Raw genomic sequence first — 16,960 nt, forward strand, 5'->3', positions numbered from 1 at the left:
ACAACCGAGGATGGGACCCTATGCCAGGGAGGATCAGAAAAGGATATATCTTCTCCTTTTTCCCTCTCACTGTCAAAGTTCAGTTATTTACCCTCTTAGATTCAAGGTCATGAAGACAATTTGAGTTTCTATCCTGCTACATGTTTCAATGGCTATAAACTGTCTTCCTTTGGAATAATGATAGGGTGCTAATGTAAAGATAATTTAAAAACATTGTGATGTTTCTTTTTCCCCCTCAGTATTTGATTCTTTACTTCTTATGACAGTGGGTGTACAGAACAAAGTTATATGGCTAAGTTGAGAAAATGAAGGTATTTGAGACCATGAACCATGCAGACATGTAATTAACAGCATTGCAAACATGGTCTCTTTATTCCTTCAGTATCAGGTTGGAGTAATTATTGTGACTTAACTTCGTGCTTCTCTTGGGTATTAACAGGTAAAAGATGGGCCAGTGAGGACCTCTACCTTCCCGGTCTTTGCCCCATTCACCCTGCAGTGCCATCCTCTAGCCGGCTCCGCTAATCTGTTAGCCCCCAGAGGCATCTTGGTATTGTCCTTATCTAGTTCCTGCATAGTATTTTGTGCACAGGGGCTATTCAATAAATATTCCTGGAATGAGCAAATATTTTATTCAATTCATATTCTGTTATCATTCACATCAGTTAGGTGGCATTTCAGATGATAATAGATTTTGGCATACTCAAATTCTATTTGCAGATATTGAAATCAGCTTGCGTTTTTTGAACAATAATGTTTAGCCACACATGTTTTTAGAAATCATGGTATGTGAAAATGTAACCTCATTAAGCAGAAAGATTAGAAAGTGAGAATTTTTTAAATTATAAAAGCTGGTTTTCTTTACAATGCTGTTTATCATATGGCTTATTTTAATATGTTTCTTCTTGTTTATTGATCGATCATCATTTTACAGAGGGTGAGACAATAAAATATCAGTGGTCATCTATAAGACTCTAATACAGCGAATTGGAAAACAAGGACTCTGTTCATTATCAACTTGTCAGCAGCCGTTGAATTACCTGAAGACAAACACATCTGCAGTCCCAAGGGGAGACTATCAGAAGGTCATGTTTCCCAAAGTGTGGTCCTCAGACCAGCGGTATCAGCTTCCCCAGAACTTAATGGAAATGCAAACGCTTGGGACCCATCCCAGACCTATTGTTTTTCAGTCGTTCAGTCGTGTCCTACTCTTTGCAACCCCATGGACTGCAGCATGCCAGGCTTCCCTGGCCTTCACTGTCTCCTGGAGTTTGCTCAGGTTCATATCCACTGAGTCAGTGATGCTACTGAATATGAAATTCAGGTGGGTGGGGCCAGTAATCTTTTAACAAGCCCTTCAGGTTATTCTGAAGGTAAACTGTTTTAAGAAAATCAGATTTTGTAAAATGATTATAATTGGAATTTTAGCAGATACTTTTAGGCTACACTGGGGAAGAACATACATTTTCTGGCTCTAGTTTTTATTTTAATTATCATTATTTATCTGAATAGCAATATAATCTTTTCAGTTTAATAAGGGTTAAAATAATATATTGATAATTATTTGCAAGAATACTCAGGGTCCTTTGAGGGATCCAACTTTCAATAGAATTTTTAAAAAGTTATTTTTTTCTCTAATTTTTCTAGGTAAGTATAAACTTATCATTTCCACTGGAAAAGAAACTGGTTAGCTCTTTTGTCCCCCCAATACAGCAGATGTCTGTGAGTCAACAACCCTCTGCAATTCATTTTTTCTTTTTTTGCAGAGTGCCAAGAAGCAGCAACCACATATCATTATGGAGTCCTAGGAGTTGTGCCACCAGCCTCAGAGAGAAACAGACCTGGCATTTATTATTTTCACTATAATTAAAAGGGCCTAGACACTTGTCTCTCTTCAACATGCAGACTAGAAAGCTGATAGCCAGTGACTATGAAAGGAAGCAGCCTTTTAGTAGTTTCTCATTCCAGCCTTTCTGCCTCCCTCCATCCCTAAGAATAATGTTTTAATTACACAAAATAAATATTATTCACTATGGGAAGGAAGAAAGTCAATGCTAAGTCATGGTGGAACAATGTTTATACATGCACATATCAGTTTCTATGCTCACAATTGCATCAACTTCCAGATCTGCAATTACATGTCACTTCTCCTAAATAACCTAACCCTAGGAGTTAGGTTGCCATTGCTGTTTAACTCCTTCCACACACACACATCCTACCTGTTAGTTCCTCCCACCGTGCCTGGCACCTAGGAGCTACTGAAACAATGACAGGTGAGTGAATGAGTGGGTGAATGGAATATGTGTAGGTCATGGGGGTCTTTGACTTGTTAAGGACAAGCTCTTAACCAGACCTGGATTTAAGCCCAGAACCTGCCACTTTCTGGTTGTATCACCCTGGACAAGCAACTTAGCTGCTCTGGGTCCTGGTTTCTTTAAAATAATGGAAGTAGTAAGGTACCCTACATCGCAGAGTTGTTGAACACACCATTATACTCAATTAGCAAGGAAGGCAGAGTTCCTGAAGTGTGGAAAAAGACAAGTCTCTGGTGAATCTTTAAAAAGAGAGAAAAGAGATCCTTACTAATTACCTTTAGAATAAACCATCCATTTATGCTATTACATTTGACAAAGCAGTCAGAGTTAGAAACAGTCAGCATAACTATGTGAAGTGATTATTCTCAGGCAGTTTTAAGGTGATGGTATTATGGCCCATGCTTATCAACAACCTAGGAAATTCTCATTTATGGAAAGATGTCACCACAGTGATAAACTTAGACTAACATGCTCTAAGGCATGCTAATCACACAAGATGGTCTACCAAAAATATGGGATCCATGGCCCTCAAATTGGGAAGTGAGTCATTCTACATCTCCTCTTTTGGAGACTTTCAAAGCAAATTAGGTTAAGAACTATGATAAGTCCCACAGACAAATTTTTAATTTTATTGAATCTGGTGTTAGAAAACTTATTTGACCATGGATCCCTTTTAAAAGTAACATCTATTGATAGTTTATAGAATTAGTGTCCTGCAGAACTGGCTTTGAGAAATACTTGTTTGGACATTGTTCCTGTAAAATGTTTACCTGTCTCAGTGTTGCAGTTCCTATATGAGGAAAAAGAGATAGGGAGTCAATCTCATGGCTTAAAACTGACAATGAAAAGTATTGACAAAATGAAGAGTAATCAGTTCTCCTCCACCATCCTTTTCCTTTTCTATTCACTCAAATGAGCTTTCTAGAACAAGCTGTTACTTCCTTTCTTAGACATCTAAAGTCATAATCATATTCCATTAGACAGTGGTTCTCAACTGGGGGCAATTTGCTCTCCCAGGCACAAAAAATTCTAGAGACATTTTTGGTTATGAAAATTGCAAAACATTACATTCTGGAATGCACAGGACAGACCCCCACAACCAGGAATTATTGGCCAAAAATGTCACAAATACCGAGGTTTAGAAACCTGCTTTAGATCTTTAGTTATGGTCATGCATTCATTACCACAGTAAATATTTATTGAACATCAACTAAGTCCCAGGCACAGAAGTAGGAGCTGAGGAGACAACAGAAAAAGAGCTCATGGAATTTATAGTTCAGTGAAGGAAATATGTATCAAGTAATCACACATAAGCATGTAAAATTATAATATTGATAAATGTTGTAGAACCTTACATCCACATTTTCTAATCCAAAGGTCGAAATATAGTTTTAATAGTCTGTATGTGATTATGAGAATGATACGTGAAAGCTATCTTATTTAAAGTTACGGGAAGTCAGCTCAAGCAGAAGTGTTTTAAATATATTTTGAAAAAGTGATCCTGTCTGGCATGTCCTACCTGGTTTAATATTATTGAATTCTTTCTCAATCATCTCTTCTGAGGTAGACAGCATTAGGTTTCTTACGTACAGGATTTTCACCGAGGACATCGTGTCTTCGTCAACTTCTACTTCTGGTTCTGCCCAGTCTACAGCAATAGGATGGCCCCATAACTGAATTCTTCCTGTTGGGAAAGATCAAATATGATTAATTATATAGAAATTAGGACATCATCTCAGTTCATACTAAAATGGCCTTTTAAATTGAACCTTGAGATGTTGATTGAGCAAGAATACTAATATTAAAAGAGGTGATGGTTGATCTTAAAAGGCATTTCAGGTAAGACCTAGCTATAAGCAAGTTCTGGGCTTTCCAGGTGGCATTAGTTGTAAAGAACCCCGCCTGCCAATACAGGAGACATGAGTTCAATCCCTGGGTCAAGAAGATACCCTGGAGGAGGAAGTGGGGAGGAAACCCACTCCCACATTCTTGCCTGAAAAAATCCCGTGGACAGGGGAGCCTGACAGGTTACGGTCCAGAGGGTCACAAAGAGTCGGACACAACTTAGCAACTGAGCACACACACAGACAGATGAGTTCTGAATGACAAGTGGCTTACTGTAATGATTGGGTATCAAGGGAACTAGAACATGATTTGAAGTGGAACAGAAAGGAGGCAGCAGATGTCCTGTTTGAATCTTAGAACAGTTCTCACAGGATGAAGGTAGTCACTGAAGATGGCAAAAAGGGGAGAAAGGAAAAGGATGAATTTAGGGCTCAGACATAGAGTCTGGCTTCATGAAGCATTAGAAAGGTCACTAGAATCTTTGTGATTAAGTACCACCACAGAACTGTCCAAAAAAAATGGTGCATGTGAAAGGGGTGTAGGTCTCAGGTACATTATCTGTCCCTTATACTCAGAGCTCTGATCAACAGGATTCTCTCCTAGTTCTTTGCCAGAACATAGAAAAAATTATTATGTTTCCAAATTAAGATAAAGAGCAATGGTGGAGTCTATGATGGGAAACTGAACTCATCTTAAAGAGGTAGCAGTTATCCTACATATATTTTGGTATTTCTATAATTGTGATTAATTGAACGTCTTGCACTCTATGTTTCCCATATTCTGTCTCACAGAGACTTCTCACAGTAACTCTGTGCGGAGGGGTATGACTTTCTCAGGTTTACAGAAAAGGAAATGAACTTTTGAGAGGATACGTTGCCCAGATCCACTTTACTTCTCCCCTGCTCCCTTTTGCTTTTCATTACTCAATCTTGTACCCCTATATAGTGAAGATCCATGCTGAAGTGATAAGAGGAGAGTGAGGGTCAACTCAGTTTCTAAGTTTGATTGGAAATATGTGTATTTTTTATTAGTTTTGGAACAAGTGATATCCTGGAAGCAATAAAAAGTGTGAGAAAAGTAAAATCAGAAATCCTCAGTATTGGTAAGAGTTTAGTTGTTTAATTATTACATGTTTAAGGCAATTATTGTCAATCAAAATGCATCTTTTTATCCTTTAAAAAGCAGTCAATGAAAGCATCTGTGGCATTGACATTCTAAAACCCAAACAAAAGATAGACGCGGCCTAATGAGTCAGCCAATCCTGGGGAGACTGTCTCCTATTCTTCCAGGTCTTCCTTGCATCCTAGACAGTTTTGTCCATCATCCTCTTTCCTCCCCACCCCCCACCTTCCACTCCCCTTCTATACCTCCGTCCCTTTTTGTACCATTCCCTTCCTTTTCTGTGCTTTACACAGACTTTGCTAAAGGTCTTATCCCAAGGTTCCTAAGGTTCCCAAGTGACTCTGGTTTCTGTAGCTCAGTGGTTCTTAGTCTTGACCCCACAGTAGAAGAGCTTAAAAACACATGGGTTCTACTAGATTTGTTGGACTGAGTTCCTTTCTACCTGCAGGGATAGACTGTTCAATTTTCACAGTTTTTTGAGTCAACTGATGTCACCTTGGTAGCTGGAAATGAGCCATAGTGGGAGTGTTATACTAAGGAATCCCAAAATACTGCAACCAAGGCTTTTGATTTTCCCCTAGGAATTGCCTCATCTCTAATCCCAGGATCCTTCTTCCAAATTCTGATCTAAGTGGCCCAGTCTTCAGGATTTTGAAAAGCATCTCAGTTAATTCATCCAAAATTGAGAACACTATTCTAGCTCATTGACTTTTGCCTACCAAGACTGAGACCACATTAAGTCATTCATAAGCCTGAAGATGTGGAAAAGGTTAAAATAGATAGAAGTGGGAAGGGATGCTGGAAACAGTGATTTCCATAAACATTCCTGTGAAAATGAGTATTGGAAAGTGATTTGTGAATATGAACTTTGAAGTCAGACAGGTTCAATAATCAGATCAATGATCTTGGCTAAGAAACAACCCTACTAGCTTCACTTTCCTCATCTATAAAATTGGGATAATAAAAATACCTACTCATTAAGGTTGTTGTGAAGACAAAGAAGATGATGCATGGAAGGGAGAATTTTCTCTTTTAAATGATAATTCAATAATGTACTTTCCTCTTGATACTTTTTGGTCTATTTTGGAGATGTATAGTTTATAAAGAATATGCGTTCTTTGAGTCTAATGTAAATGGTATCAAATTACAAATGATGTTTTTTTTAGAATCTCCCTTGTCCTTTAGAAGAAAACAATGTACATTGTAGATGCTTAATAAATGTTTCTATCCTGAGTCATTCCCCAGGTTTTCCTATATCTCCCATGCAAGTAAATGGCTAATATCATCAGTTGATGGATATAGCAGTGGATCACAAAATTTGGTGCCACAATAGAATTACCTTGAAAACTTAAAAATATCAGTGAGTGAGTGAAGTGAAGTTGCTCAGTCATGTCTGACTCTGAAACCCCGTGGACTATAGCCTACCAGGCTCCTCCGTCCATGGGATTTTCCAAGCAAGAATACTGGAGTGCATTGCCATTTTCTCCCCCAGGAACACTGGTTGACTTCTGAAAACCCTTTCTCCTATTTTGGATTCTCTTTCACTGCCATTCTCCCGCTACCCCTCCCAAATGATTGTATATATCTGTACAGGTAATAAAGGAGGAAAATAATTAGTGTGGGCTGCAACAGTGTAAGCTGGTTTCTTCACAAAGTGATGGCTAAGCTGGGCCTTAGAATCAGTGAGTCAGGAGAGAGGGGAAAGGGTAAGTCATTCTAGTAGGAGACATAGCACTGGGAATAAAGGATACAAAACGAGCAAGGCATTGTCTAGGACATTGAGTTTGTCCTGGGAGAAAGGAGGGGTTTTTATTGGGAAACAGAAGGTACAAAATATGTTTGAAAAGAACTGGAACCCTGAGTGAAAGGTCTTGAATGACAGGCTCAGAGGTTTATGCTTTATCTCATATGCAGCAACAAGACAGTTCAAATAATATTTTTTAACTAGTGAGTGAGTGACAACATTCAGCCTGTTAACAAGGAGAGGCTGAATTTCTGCCAATACTAACAAATATTCCTCACGCTCAGAAGCCATATTTCAATTTTGAAAATTTTCAGAGGGCTAATCCTGTTAGTATTTTTTAAGAATGTGTATAGGGCAGCCTACATCTAGGTATTATTGCTGTTTTGCTTTGTTTCAAATTAAGGTGGTCTTCCATAGTGCTTAAGAGAAGCATTGATTCCAGTGTGTTCAATCAGTTATTCTCGAAATCCTTATCATTTTAATGTTAATTCATTTCAATACCTTACTTTGTGTAAGTTTTGGCAAATAAGCACAAGACTTTCAATAATTTTTCCTAAGTTGATCTGACTGAGAAAGTGTCTTGGTGGAAATTTCTAAGCCTAGGAATTTATGGTTGTTGCTCAGACAGGACCTACCTTGTTTTTATAGCACCTAACTAAGGTGTCCTTTTATGGACATCACCAACAGGGCCTCCCTGTCCATCACCAACTCCAGGAGTTTACTCAAATTCATGTCCATTGAGTTGGTGATGCTACTAGGGAGTCATAATAAAAGTATGCCACTTAATTGTCATTGGGATAATGTTTCACTTACATATTTATTATTTCCTCATTTTGATGGATAATATACCTTATTTCTAATAAGTCTGATAATGAAAATGATACATAAAGATACCTGTTGATTGATAAATTTAAGGAGATTCTTCAGTTTAAAAATTCAGTATAGGGTTTCTATAGCTCGAGGTTCTAGATTTCTCCTGTGCATGTGTATTGGATTTAATACACAGTGAATAGTTTTCAGAAGCTAATCTGTGAAAACTCTAAGGAACAGAATTAACTGTGAGAAAAGAAAGACAGAGAGTTTAAAATGTTACCTAATGAGAGATAAAGAGCAAAGAAACAGACTGCAGGGTTTTCTTCCTCTGCTAAGGAGCCCAGCAGCCGGAAGCAGGCAGAAGGGAGTGAAGCCTCCTCTCTGAGGATGGTCCTCACCTGGGAGAAGCTTCCTCCGGGCCATGGCTGCTGCCCGGTGATTCTCGTACTCCACGAAGGCAAAGCCGCGGTTTTTGGTTTTATCTGCAGCACTTGGGTAGACGATGACATCCACGACTCCTTCGGTGACCTTTTTCATCTCTGATAAGATTTCTTCTCTCTTTTTGGTCTTTGGGATTCCCCCAACAAACAATCGGCAGTTGTCCACACTGGCACAGACCCCTAAGAGGCGCCCATTTCTGCCAAAAGAGCAGGTGTTTTGATTGGTGAGAATCCTTGTGTGGTTAAGGTGTAAGACAGAAGTCGAGCGCGTCTGGCCTTGGAACTTTTATGGTCTGTGGATGTGTGATGTTTGGCTACCTTTAGGGTTTAGATTGCTTTTGGAGAGTGGTAAATGCTTTTGAGAAATTCTGCTTTAAAAAAATTTTTTTTTAAATTGGAGTACAATTGCTTTACAATGTGTTAGTTTCTGCTCTACAAAAAATCAGATTAGCTGTATGTATACACATATCCCCTCCCTCTTGAGCCTTCCGCACGCCCTTCTATGCCACCCCCTAGGTCATCACAGAGCCTGGAGTTGAGCTCCCTGTGCTATGTAGCAGCTTCCCATTGCTATCTTAAAAAAGAAAAACAATTGAAGCTGGGTAGTATCTGCTGTCTTTAGACTCATTGTAAATTCGCTAGCTATTGCCAATCCTCAACCCTCCCAAATATTAATATATCACCAATCCTGAGGCCTTTACACCTGGCCCAACCTACACATGTAACTTGCCTGGCTGCCCTGAAGGTATCTGAGGTTGCAACCCCTGGTGCTCCCTTTCTTTTCCAACCAAATAGAAGCTATTCTGACAAGGTCACTATTCAAGATAGGCCATATACAGAATTGATTTTCACATATTATCTTATTTGATTGATACAAGGAGAATGTGAGATAGGCAAACTAGGTATTGTTTCCGTTTTGCAGTTGAAGAACTTGAGACTCCAAGAAATGAAATGACTTGCTTAAAATTTTGTAGGTTTTAAGATATAAAATTGGCCTCTGGGCTCAATTCAATCCCCATTTCTCACACTGTACAGTGTTGCTTATTAGCAAGTTGATGGGTATGTTTGCCAAGATGAGATCGGTTCAACTTTTCCAGGAGCATTTGGCAAAATGCATACAAAAAGTCTCCATTGTGGGAACCATAGGCCATATAATGGCCCTCTGGAGGGAGTGTCCTTAGAAATAGAGATGAGCACTAGAATTTTGTGTAAAGTTATTCGCTGCTACTATTTAAAATCTCTCCCAAATTGGAAATGAGCAAAATATTCCATCATAGAGAACTGGTTTAATGTATCTCAGCTGAGACGACATTGATTCTAGGGCTGGATATTTCCTCATTGTATACTGTGGTGTGTTTGTCCTCCCTAGTTCTCACCCACTAAACACCATTAGGTCATCCAAGAAAACCTCTTCACCATCTCATATCCCTTAGGGTAGACAATACAATACGGCTCCTGGCTGAGATGCACTGTTAAATAAAAGATGAGCATTCGTAACATTGAATGCTCTGTAGTCAATAAACACAGTAACATAGGAGAGTATTTGATAGTTGAAAACACCAGTTCACTCTGTGCTGTTGGGTTAAAAAAAAAAAGCCTATAAAATGAATATATGAGAAAGCCACTTTGATTAAAACTGTATAGAAAGTCTAGAATGACTATAAGAATTCAACATAGTTATTATCTTATCTTTGGGCAATAGGGCAATGAAGGAATGGTTTGAACTTTTATTACTTTTTTTTTTTTTTTTGGCTGTTTTTGTGTGTTGTGTATTAGGCTATGTGACTTTTGTAATAACACAAAATTATTAAAAATGGGTAAATTTCCCGTAAAAGAAACCACTAATTCATTAGGAATAAAAAGTGCTTAAGGGGGAGATTGCTCTTAATTCTTGCTTCTAGTGGTTCTCAGTTGTGTGGCAGATGTTTGACCAGGGTCTATGCTTTGCTGAAGAATCAATAACTGCGTATCAGACCTGTGACAGGTCCGTCTCTGTTTGGTGAACATTGTCCTAGGAATGTGGTTTTTCTGGAGCGGTGAAAGTGCTGATAAAACGAACTTTCAGTTTTTTTTTTAAAAAACAACTTAAACCTTTTGCTTCAAGATATTATTTATTTAGAAAATGTATTATTGATCATTAAGGGGCTGGTCTTATCAGTTACCAGTAGGGGGAGCCTGGAGTCTCCATATCCAGTTTTCAGAGCTGTGTGATTTGTCAGGCAAACCACTGCAGTGTTCTTGCCTGGAAAATCCCATGATCAGAGGAGTCTGGTGGGCTAAAGTCCATGGGGTCACAAAGAGTCCAGCATGACTGAGCGACTAACACTTTCACTTTCCCAAGAATTGCTTGGAGATGAAAAACTATCTCTCAAAAGCTGAAGGCATGACTTTAATGTCACCAGAAGCCAGGCATTTAGAAGATACTCAGGGGATATTTGATGATGAGGAGGGTGACATGACAATTTTGAGTCTTTGCAAAGGTTATTCTCCTCTCTATAAGAAAGGTTCTCTCTCTGGCAGGACCCAGGCAAAAAGGATCTGGTGTCTATTGAACTATTTCACATTCCCTTTATCCTACTCATTAAAATTTAAAGTCACTCTGTGCCTTCACCTTGCTTCTGGCATCCAACCTGAACTTCAGAATTTTGGCCACCACTTTTCTCTTTCCAACTACTTTGTCATATTTCTCCTCTTCCTTCTCACCCTCCTCCTGTCATCACCATAACCATCAGCAGACATTTATAGAGCATCTGACATATCAGGCACTGAGTTTTACATGCATTATCTCTCTCTCTCTTTTTTTTTTTTCATTATGCCCCCCATGAGGTACAGATACTTTTATTTCTATTTTACAGATGAAGACACTGAAATTCACAGAGGAGAGTGTTATTTCTCAGTGGATCATGCTTATTGTTCATACCCTATCTATTTTCAAAAAGTATTGACAGGCTCCAGTGTGTAACAGTATCCTAAGGAGATCCAGCAAACATTGATTCCCTACACAGTCAATTCTACATCCATCTCAATTTAAAAGCTCTTTTGGCAATAATCCTGACTGTCAAGATATCCAGATACCATGAGAGATCAAGGAATGGAGAATCCTCTAATTCCTGAGAACATATAACTAATATCAAAAGCTATACTAGGATATAGCTTTTTATAGTCCTTTTTGAAACAATTTGGTATGTATTATTTCATATGATGGATGCCCAGAATAACTCTGTGTGATCACATGATGGCATAACAGTGATGCTAAAAGAGGTCAAAGGATTTGTTCCAAGGAATCTGGACTAGACCTCAGATCTTCTGATTCTCATCCCCCAAAATTCTGCGCATAGCAGAAGTCTTTTGGATCCCCGGAGCCATATGTTGGGGGAGCCTCCTTTATGTTTTTTCTAAGACTCTGTTCTAAAATCCAGTCTTGAGACTGAATGGCTAGACCAGTAGCAGCTGCCAAGTCCAGTCAATCCCATTGTGGTCAAGGGGTTTAAGAAAAGTGATCCAGTAGTCGATTGACTTACACAATTACAGGGATAATGTGGAACTTATTTTGGGCCTATAACAAGTGAGAGAAAAATAATGGTAGGAAATCTACTGTCTTTGTACTCATCAAATTTCAGATTCTGTCACTTTTAAGGTGTGACTCTGTTACAGGAAGGAATGTCTTCCTTCCTTCCTGTGAAAAACAGCATCTCACAATTAATGTTGCTAATGTGTGACTTCTGTCATTTATTGACCTATTACTATGTTCTGAATACTGGGCTAAACATTTAAAAATCTTGATAACATCCCCATAATAAATCTATGAAATAAGTATTATTATTATTGTTCCCACTTTGTAGATGAGGAAATTGAGGCTCAGAGAGGTCAAGTCAGTTTTTGACACTCAACTGAAACCTGTCTGACCCCAAGCTATTCCTTTTTCACTCGGTACACTAATCTTTGCTCTGGGTGACCCTGGGCTTCCTTAAAAAAGGATTTATGGCAGTTCCCTCTAGTTTACGTTTTGGAACTCAGACATTTTCATGAAGTTTAGTCCTATTGCCAATTTATTGACTGTATAGGGTCAGTTGTGTCCTGGAACCTTCTGCTAATTTCAAGTCTTCCAATATTACCTTTATTTGGCTGACCCCCAAGTTTATGCTCCAATCGTGACCATTCTCCTGACTCTAATGTCACACAGTCATCTCCTCAGTGTCTTCCCTGGGACATGTAATGTTCATCTCAGGTGTCGCCTGTCCCAAACATAGCGCTTCATGTTTTCCTGCTATTCTCCCAGCCTGTTCCATCTCAATGACACTATCACATCCAGAGAAACTTCAACCAAAATCCAGTTTTCTTCTAAATCCAATACTTAGCCAGTCTTGTCTATTCAACCTCCAAAATATCTCTCACATCTGCCATTTTACCACCTACACCACTAACCAGCCCCTTTGTCTAACCACCAGCATTTCCTGCCTCGTTCTAGACACAGTGGCAGCCTTGAAACTGATTTTCCCTCTTTTAGTCCTTACCCTGGGTCCTTAATAGCTGGAGGAATGTTTTAAAACGTATGACTCTAGTTAAACTCTTCTGTGATTTCCCCTTTTGTTAGACTAAAATCCAGATTCTTAAAGAGGAAATATGACTCTCCAACTAACTGTATTGCCCTCAATCCTCCTCGCTTCACTCTGTTCTGAACATTGGCTTTTTTTCTGTTCTCTAAAACATCATGCTTACTGTCATTTTGAGACCCTTTTTACTTGTTGCTCTTTCTTTCTCTGCAATGATCTTCCTCTAGGTCTGACTATCATGGTGGATTCTTTTCATTCAAGTCTCAGATCAAATTTTGCTTCCCAGAACTGTATTTTCTTAAATACATCAAGTTAGAACAGCAACCTCTTCACACAGCTTTATCCCATTTCCTGGTTTTATTTTTCCAAACTCTTTTGAATACATCCAGTTGCTTACTATGACTGGAGGAAAGTGCTCCCTGATACTTCTAATGGTTTGAACAGTGGCCAGCACATATTTATCAAATGGATAAATGAATGAATTTTGTTTCTTTGAATAGTTTACAGAACTTAGTCTGGCACCTTATATAATGTTGGCTAAATAAATTTTTCATTAAATTGATTTCCAAGGAAAAGAACTAACCTATTTTTTCCCTGATTTTGGCTATCTTTTGCATATACTAAAATATAGATAAACTTGATAGAACAATAGATAAAGGTACATTGATTCACTTTTAATCTAGAAGAGATAGATCTTACCTGATTTCATAATTATTAAGTTGCTTGATTGCATTCTTGGCTTCCTGTTTATTTGAGAATGTTACAAATGCATAGCCTCTATTGTTGCCATTAAAATCCATCATCATTCTCATTTCATAAATTTTACCAATCTACAAGTAATGAAAAGAGAGAATTCATATTTAAACACACATACACACACACATAATGTTTTGTGAAGTCTGCCTCTACCACATTTGGTATTTGCATCCCATATGAATGGTTCACATGTTTTCATGCTGGGTTCAAATTTGTCTTCTGACTCATCGGCAAAGTCAAGATAAATAAAGAAAACATGTGCGAGTGGCATTTCAGCCTGAGTTGCCAGAATATATATATTTTTGACAGAGCAAGTGACCTTTCATCACACAATTATCTGGGGATTTATACACTGTTTTAGGGACCAGAAAACACATTTGTCATCAGAAGTACAATGTTTCGATAGATTTGTCCTTATTCTCTACATTGACCTCTGAAGTCTCCATAGTTTTATCTTTACTTGGTTGTACTCTACCCTTAGTGTTTAAAAACCAAAACTAGGAACATTTATTTGGAACATTGCAAAACTGACTTATTTGCTATCTTTCCCCGCACCGTAATGCAAAGGTGAACAGAGCAGTGTATTTCAGAGGATGGTCTGGGAAGCCCTGTTTTCTGTAGGGCTGTAGGCGTCTGTAGGTGGAAGGCAAATGCTAGTGTTAATGCAACTGATCCGGGGCCAGACCTCCCTGGCCACGGGCGCGCCCTCTGTCCCTCGGTGCAGCTCCTGCTTTGCCTCTATGCTACTCTCTCCTGCTTCCCCAACCATTCTCCATGATCCAGATACAGTCGTTCATTACTGCTGGTTGCTGTAAAAGGATGGCCGACACAGATGTGAGGAACATGCGTGAGAAGAGGCACTATTCAGCAAATGCTATTATTGCAGTGCTGGCTCCCGCTCAGCTCAGCCCCACCCCATGCCACCCCAGGTATTTGCTGATGGACACCTCTTTCTCCTGGGCTCATTAGAAAAAAGTTCAAGCATGTCTCATCTGCATTTCAGGTGGCTTTGGCACTTATTTTCATGTTCGGTATATAAGATTCTTACAGGATGAAGTCCTCATAATTTGTGCATGTGCCAATTGATGTTGTTTGTATAAAATTAAAAGTAGTTCTGAAACAGGCTGAATTACACACACACACAAACACACACAGCTGATTTGGGCATTAGGAAAAGAAATAGCTAAACTCTCGTTTTCACTACATTTTCTAGGAATGTGATTGTTTTAAACACCACCTGGTAAATTATCAAGAACGTCAATTTTGCATTTTCACTTTAACTTTGGGTTCAGTAACAAAATATAATTTAGAGTTAAAACTGAGGAAATTTATTCCTCAATTATGTAATAACTTTGAAAAACCATGTTATTAATCTTGCTCATCACATTCAAAGTTTTAGAAAGAAATTTTTTCATTCTGGATCAGTATATACAGGTACATGGTTGAGGCATGACTAACACATACACATTTTTTTAATGCGACAGTCTTACACTTTATAAAACCATAGTAACATTTCAAGTTGAAACAATAGTTTATTTTAGACAGGTTGTTGTAGTGTTGTTCTAGACTGACAGATATGTTAAGCTTGCAGTAAGATGGCTTTGCCAGTGGAGATGGGGGGTTGAAGTACAGATTTAAAAGTCATCAGCAATGGTAGTTTCAGCTGTGAGTAATAGAGCAGAGAGAATTCAAGGCATTGATAATTAGAGGCAAATCACTAATAGCTAGGAAGGTTTTAACTTTGTCCATGATTGAGGAATGGCGATTGGAAAAGAAATCATCACTGACCAAGAAAAATGAGGGTGAAAGCAAGGTGAAGAGAATAGTATCTTTTTCCTTAAAAGATTAAAAAAAAATCATCTTCAGACTCACTTTTTCACATAGTGGGATAAGCTCATCTTCAAAAAGGTCTCGGGGGAGTTTTCCAATAAAAATTTCACAGCCCCTTTCTGGGGGTGCAGCATCCCAACCAGGTGGGGGACCACCATATTTTCTTTGTCCATTTTCCTGCAAATTCCATATGGAGTATAGGAGGGAGAAAAAAGCAATACAATCTTTAGTTTGAGTTCCTTGAGCATTTTCAAAATCATTTCTTAATAAGGAAGATGCTTATTGGCAAGTAATAGTAGTAGACTGGTCAGATAAAAATTGAAGTCTTCTCAATGTGGATTTTAACACCATGTTCTTTGTTTCAGGGACTTGCTCCAGATAAGCACAGTGAAAACTTATAAAGTGCTGGACAAATATAAGGGGTCATCATTATTTTTTGATTGCCATTCAAACTCACCAATGCCTGATCATCAAAGAATCTGACCATAATTTGAATCTGGGGTTCTGATTTAATGTTGAAGTCTCTGAGGGTTCTGGACCTGGACTATTTGGCTCTAGGATCCACTAGCTGTGGGCCTTTGGACAAATGTCTTGATTTTTCAGATCCTGAGTGTTTTTCAACTATAAAGTGGAGACATAATCAGTTTTTTATTAAAGGAGATAATGCATCGGATGTCCATGGCACAGGTCTTGGCATGTGATATATATAATAGTTACTAATCCTCTTCTTGCCTGCCTAGATGGAGATTGTTTCATGAGCAAGGCAATGTGAACCCCTAATTAGAAATATCATGAAGGTTACCATTGGAACTAGTTAATTTGGGAGGTCCCCAGGGAGGGACTTAAATCTGTCTTTGAAGTTGACAAGACTGGTGAGAGGTGTTCACTAATGTTTTATCTTTGTGGGGAACCAATGCTGTTCTCAGCCCAAGTATAATTAGCTTCTATATTTTCCTTTGTCATAAAAAGACCTTTGGTAAATTCAGTGTCTTTTTTTTTTTAATTGGAATATAATTGCTTTACAAAGTTGTGTTAGTTTCTGCTATACAACAGTGTGAATCAGCTATATAATGTCCTTTTCAGGGAGGAGTAACACAGGGTTTTCTGCCAGTGCTGTCTTTATTTTTCTGAAAGTTAATGACCTAAAAATAACTTCAGGGGCCCCAAAGTGAAAGATAGGCCTAATCCACCACTTCTGAGCTGACAGTTCATTTGCTAAAGAGGGATAAATTTACTGTTCACTTAGGCATAGCCAGAGCTCTTTGTTATTATACTTTATTGTGATTTTTGGAAAAAGGAAAATGTAAGGGACCAAATGTCTGTATTCATTACTAACTTCTACCATGATTACTTAAAAAATTTTTATACCATAAAATGATACATGATGTTGGAAAAAACATGGTAATGTATAAAGTGAAAAAGAAAAATTTCTCAATGTGCCACCCTACCTGTTTGTAGAAGCAGTTGTTGTTTGTCTGCCTTTCCAAATACTTTTCTATGTATATTTCTAAAAGACACATTTTAGTTATTGAAGGACATTGT

The 16,960-nt window shown here is 38.3% G+C and overlaps 1 protein-coding gene across 7 annotated transcripts in view; it reads right to left on the reverse strand.

Moving 5' to 3' along the window:
- A1CF (APOBEC1 complementation factor) overlaps positions 1-16,960 on the reverse strand; it is an 81,498-nt gene that overhangs the window by 22,836 nt on the left and 41,702 nt on the right. For 6 of the 7 annotated variants that reach the window (XM_043477002.1, XM_043477003.1, XM_043477006.1 and 3 more), the window contains 4 exons: positions 15,461-15,595; positions 13,532-13,662; positions 8,238-8,476; positions 3,835-3,999 (listed from right to left, as the gene is read on the reverse strand). In XM_043477002.1, the coding sequence (XP_043332937.1) occupies positions 3,835-3,999; positions 8,238-8,476; positions 13,532-13,662; positions 15,461-15,595 (670 nt within the window). Of the gene's footprint in view, positions 1-3,834; positions 4,000-8,237; positions 8,477-13,531; positions 13,663-15,456; positions 15,596-16,960 lie in introns of all 7 variants that reach the window. The other variant, XM_043477007.1, reaches the window with a different exon arrangement.

Source organism: Cervus canadensis, chromosome 8 (genome assembly GCF_019320065.1).
Source record: "Cervus canadensis isolate Bull #8, Minnesota chromosome 8, ASM1932006v1, whole genome shotgun sequence".
NCBI lineage: Eukaryota > Metazoa > Chordata > Mammalia > Artiodactyla > Cervidae > Cervus > Cervus canadensis.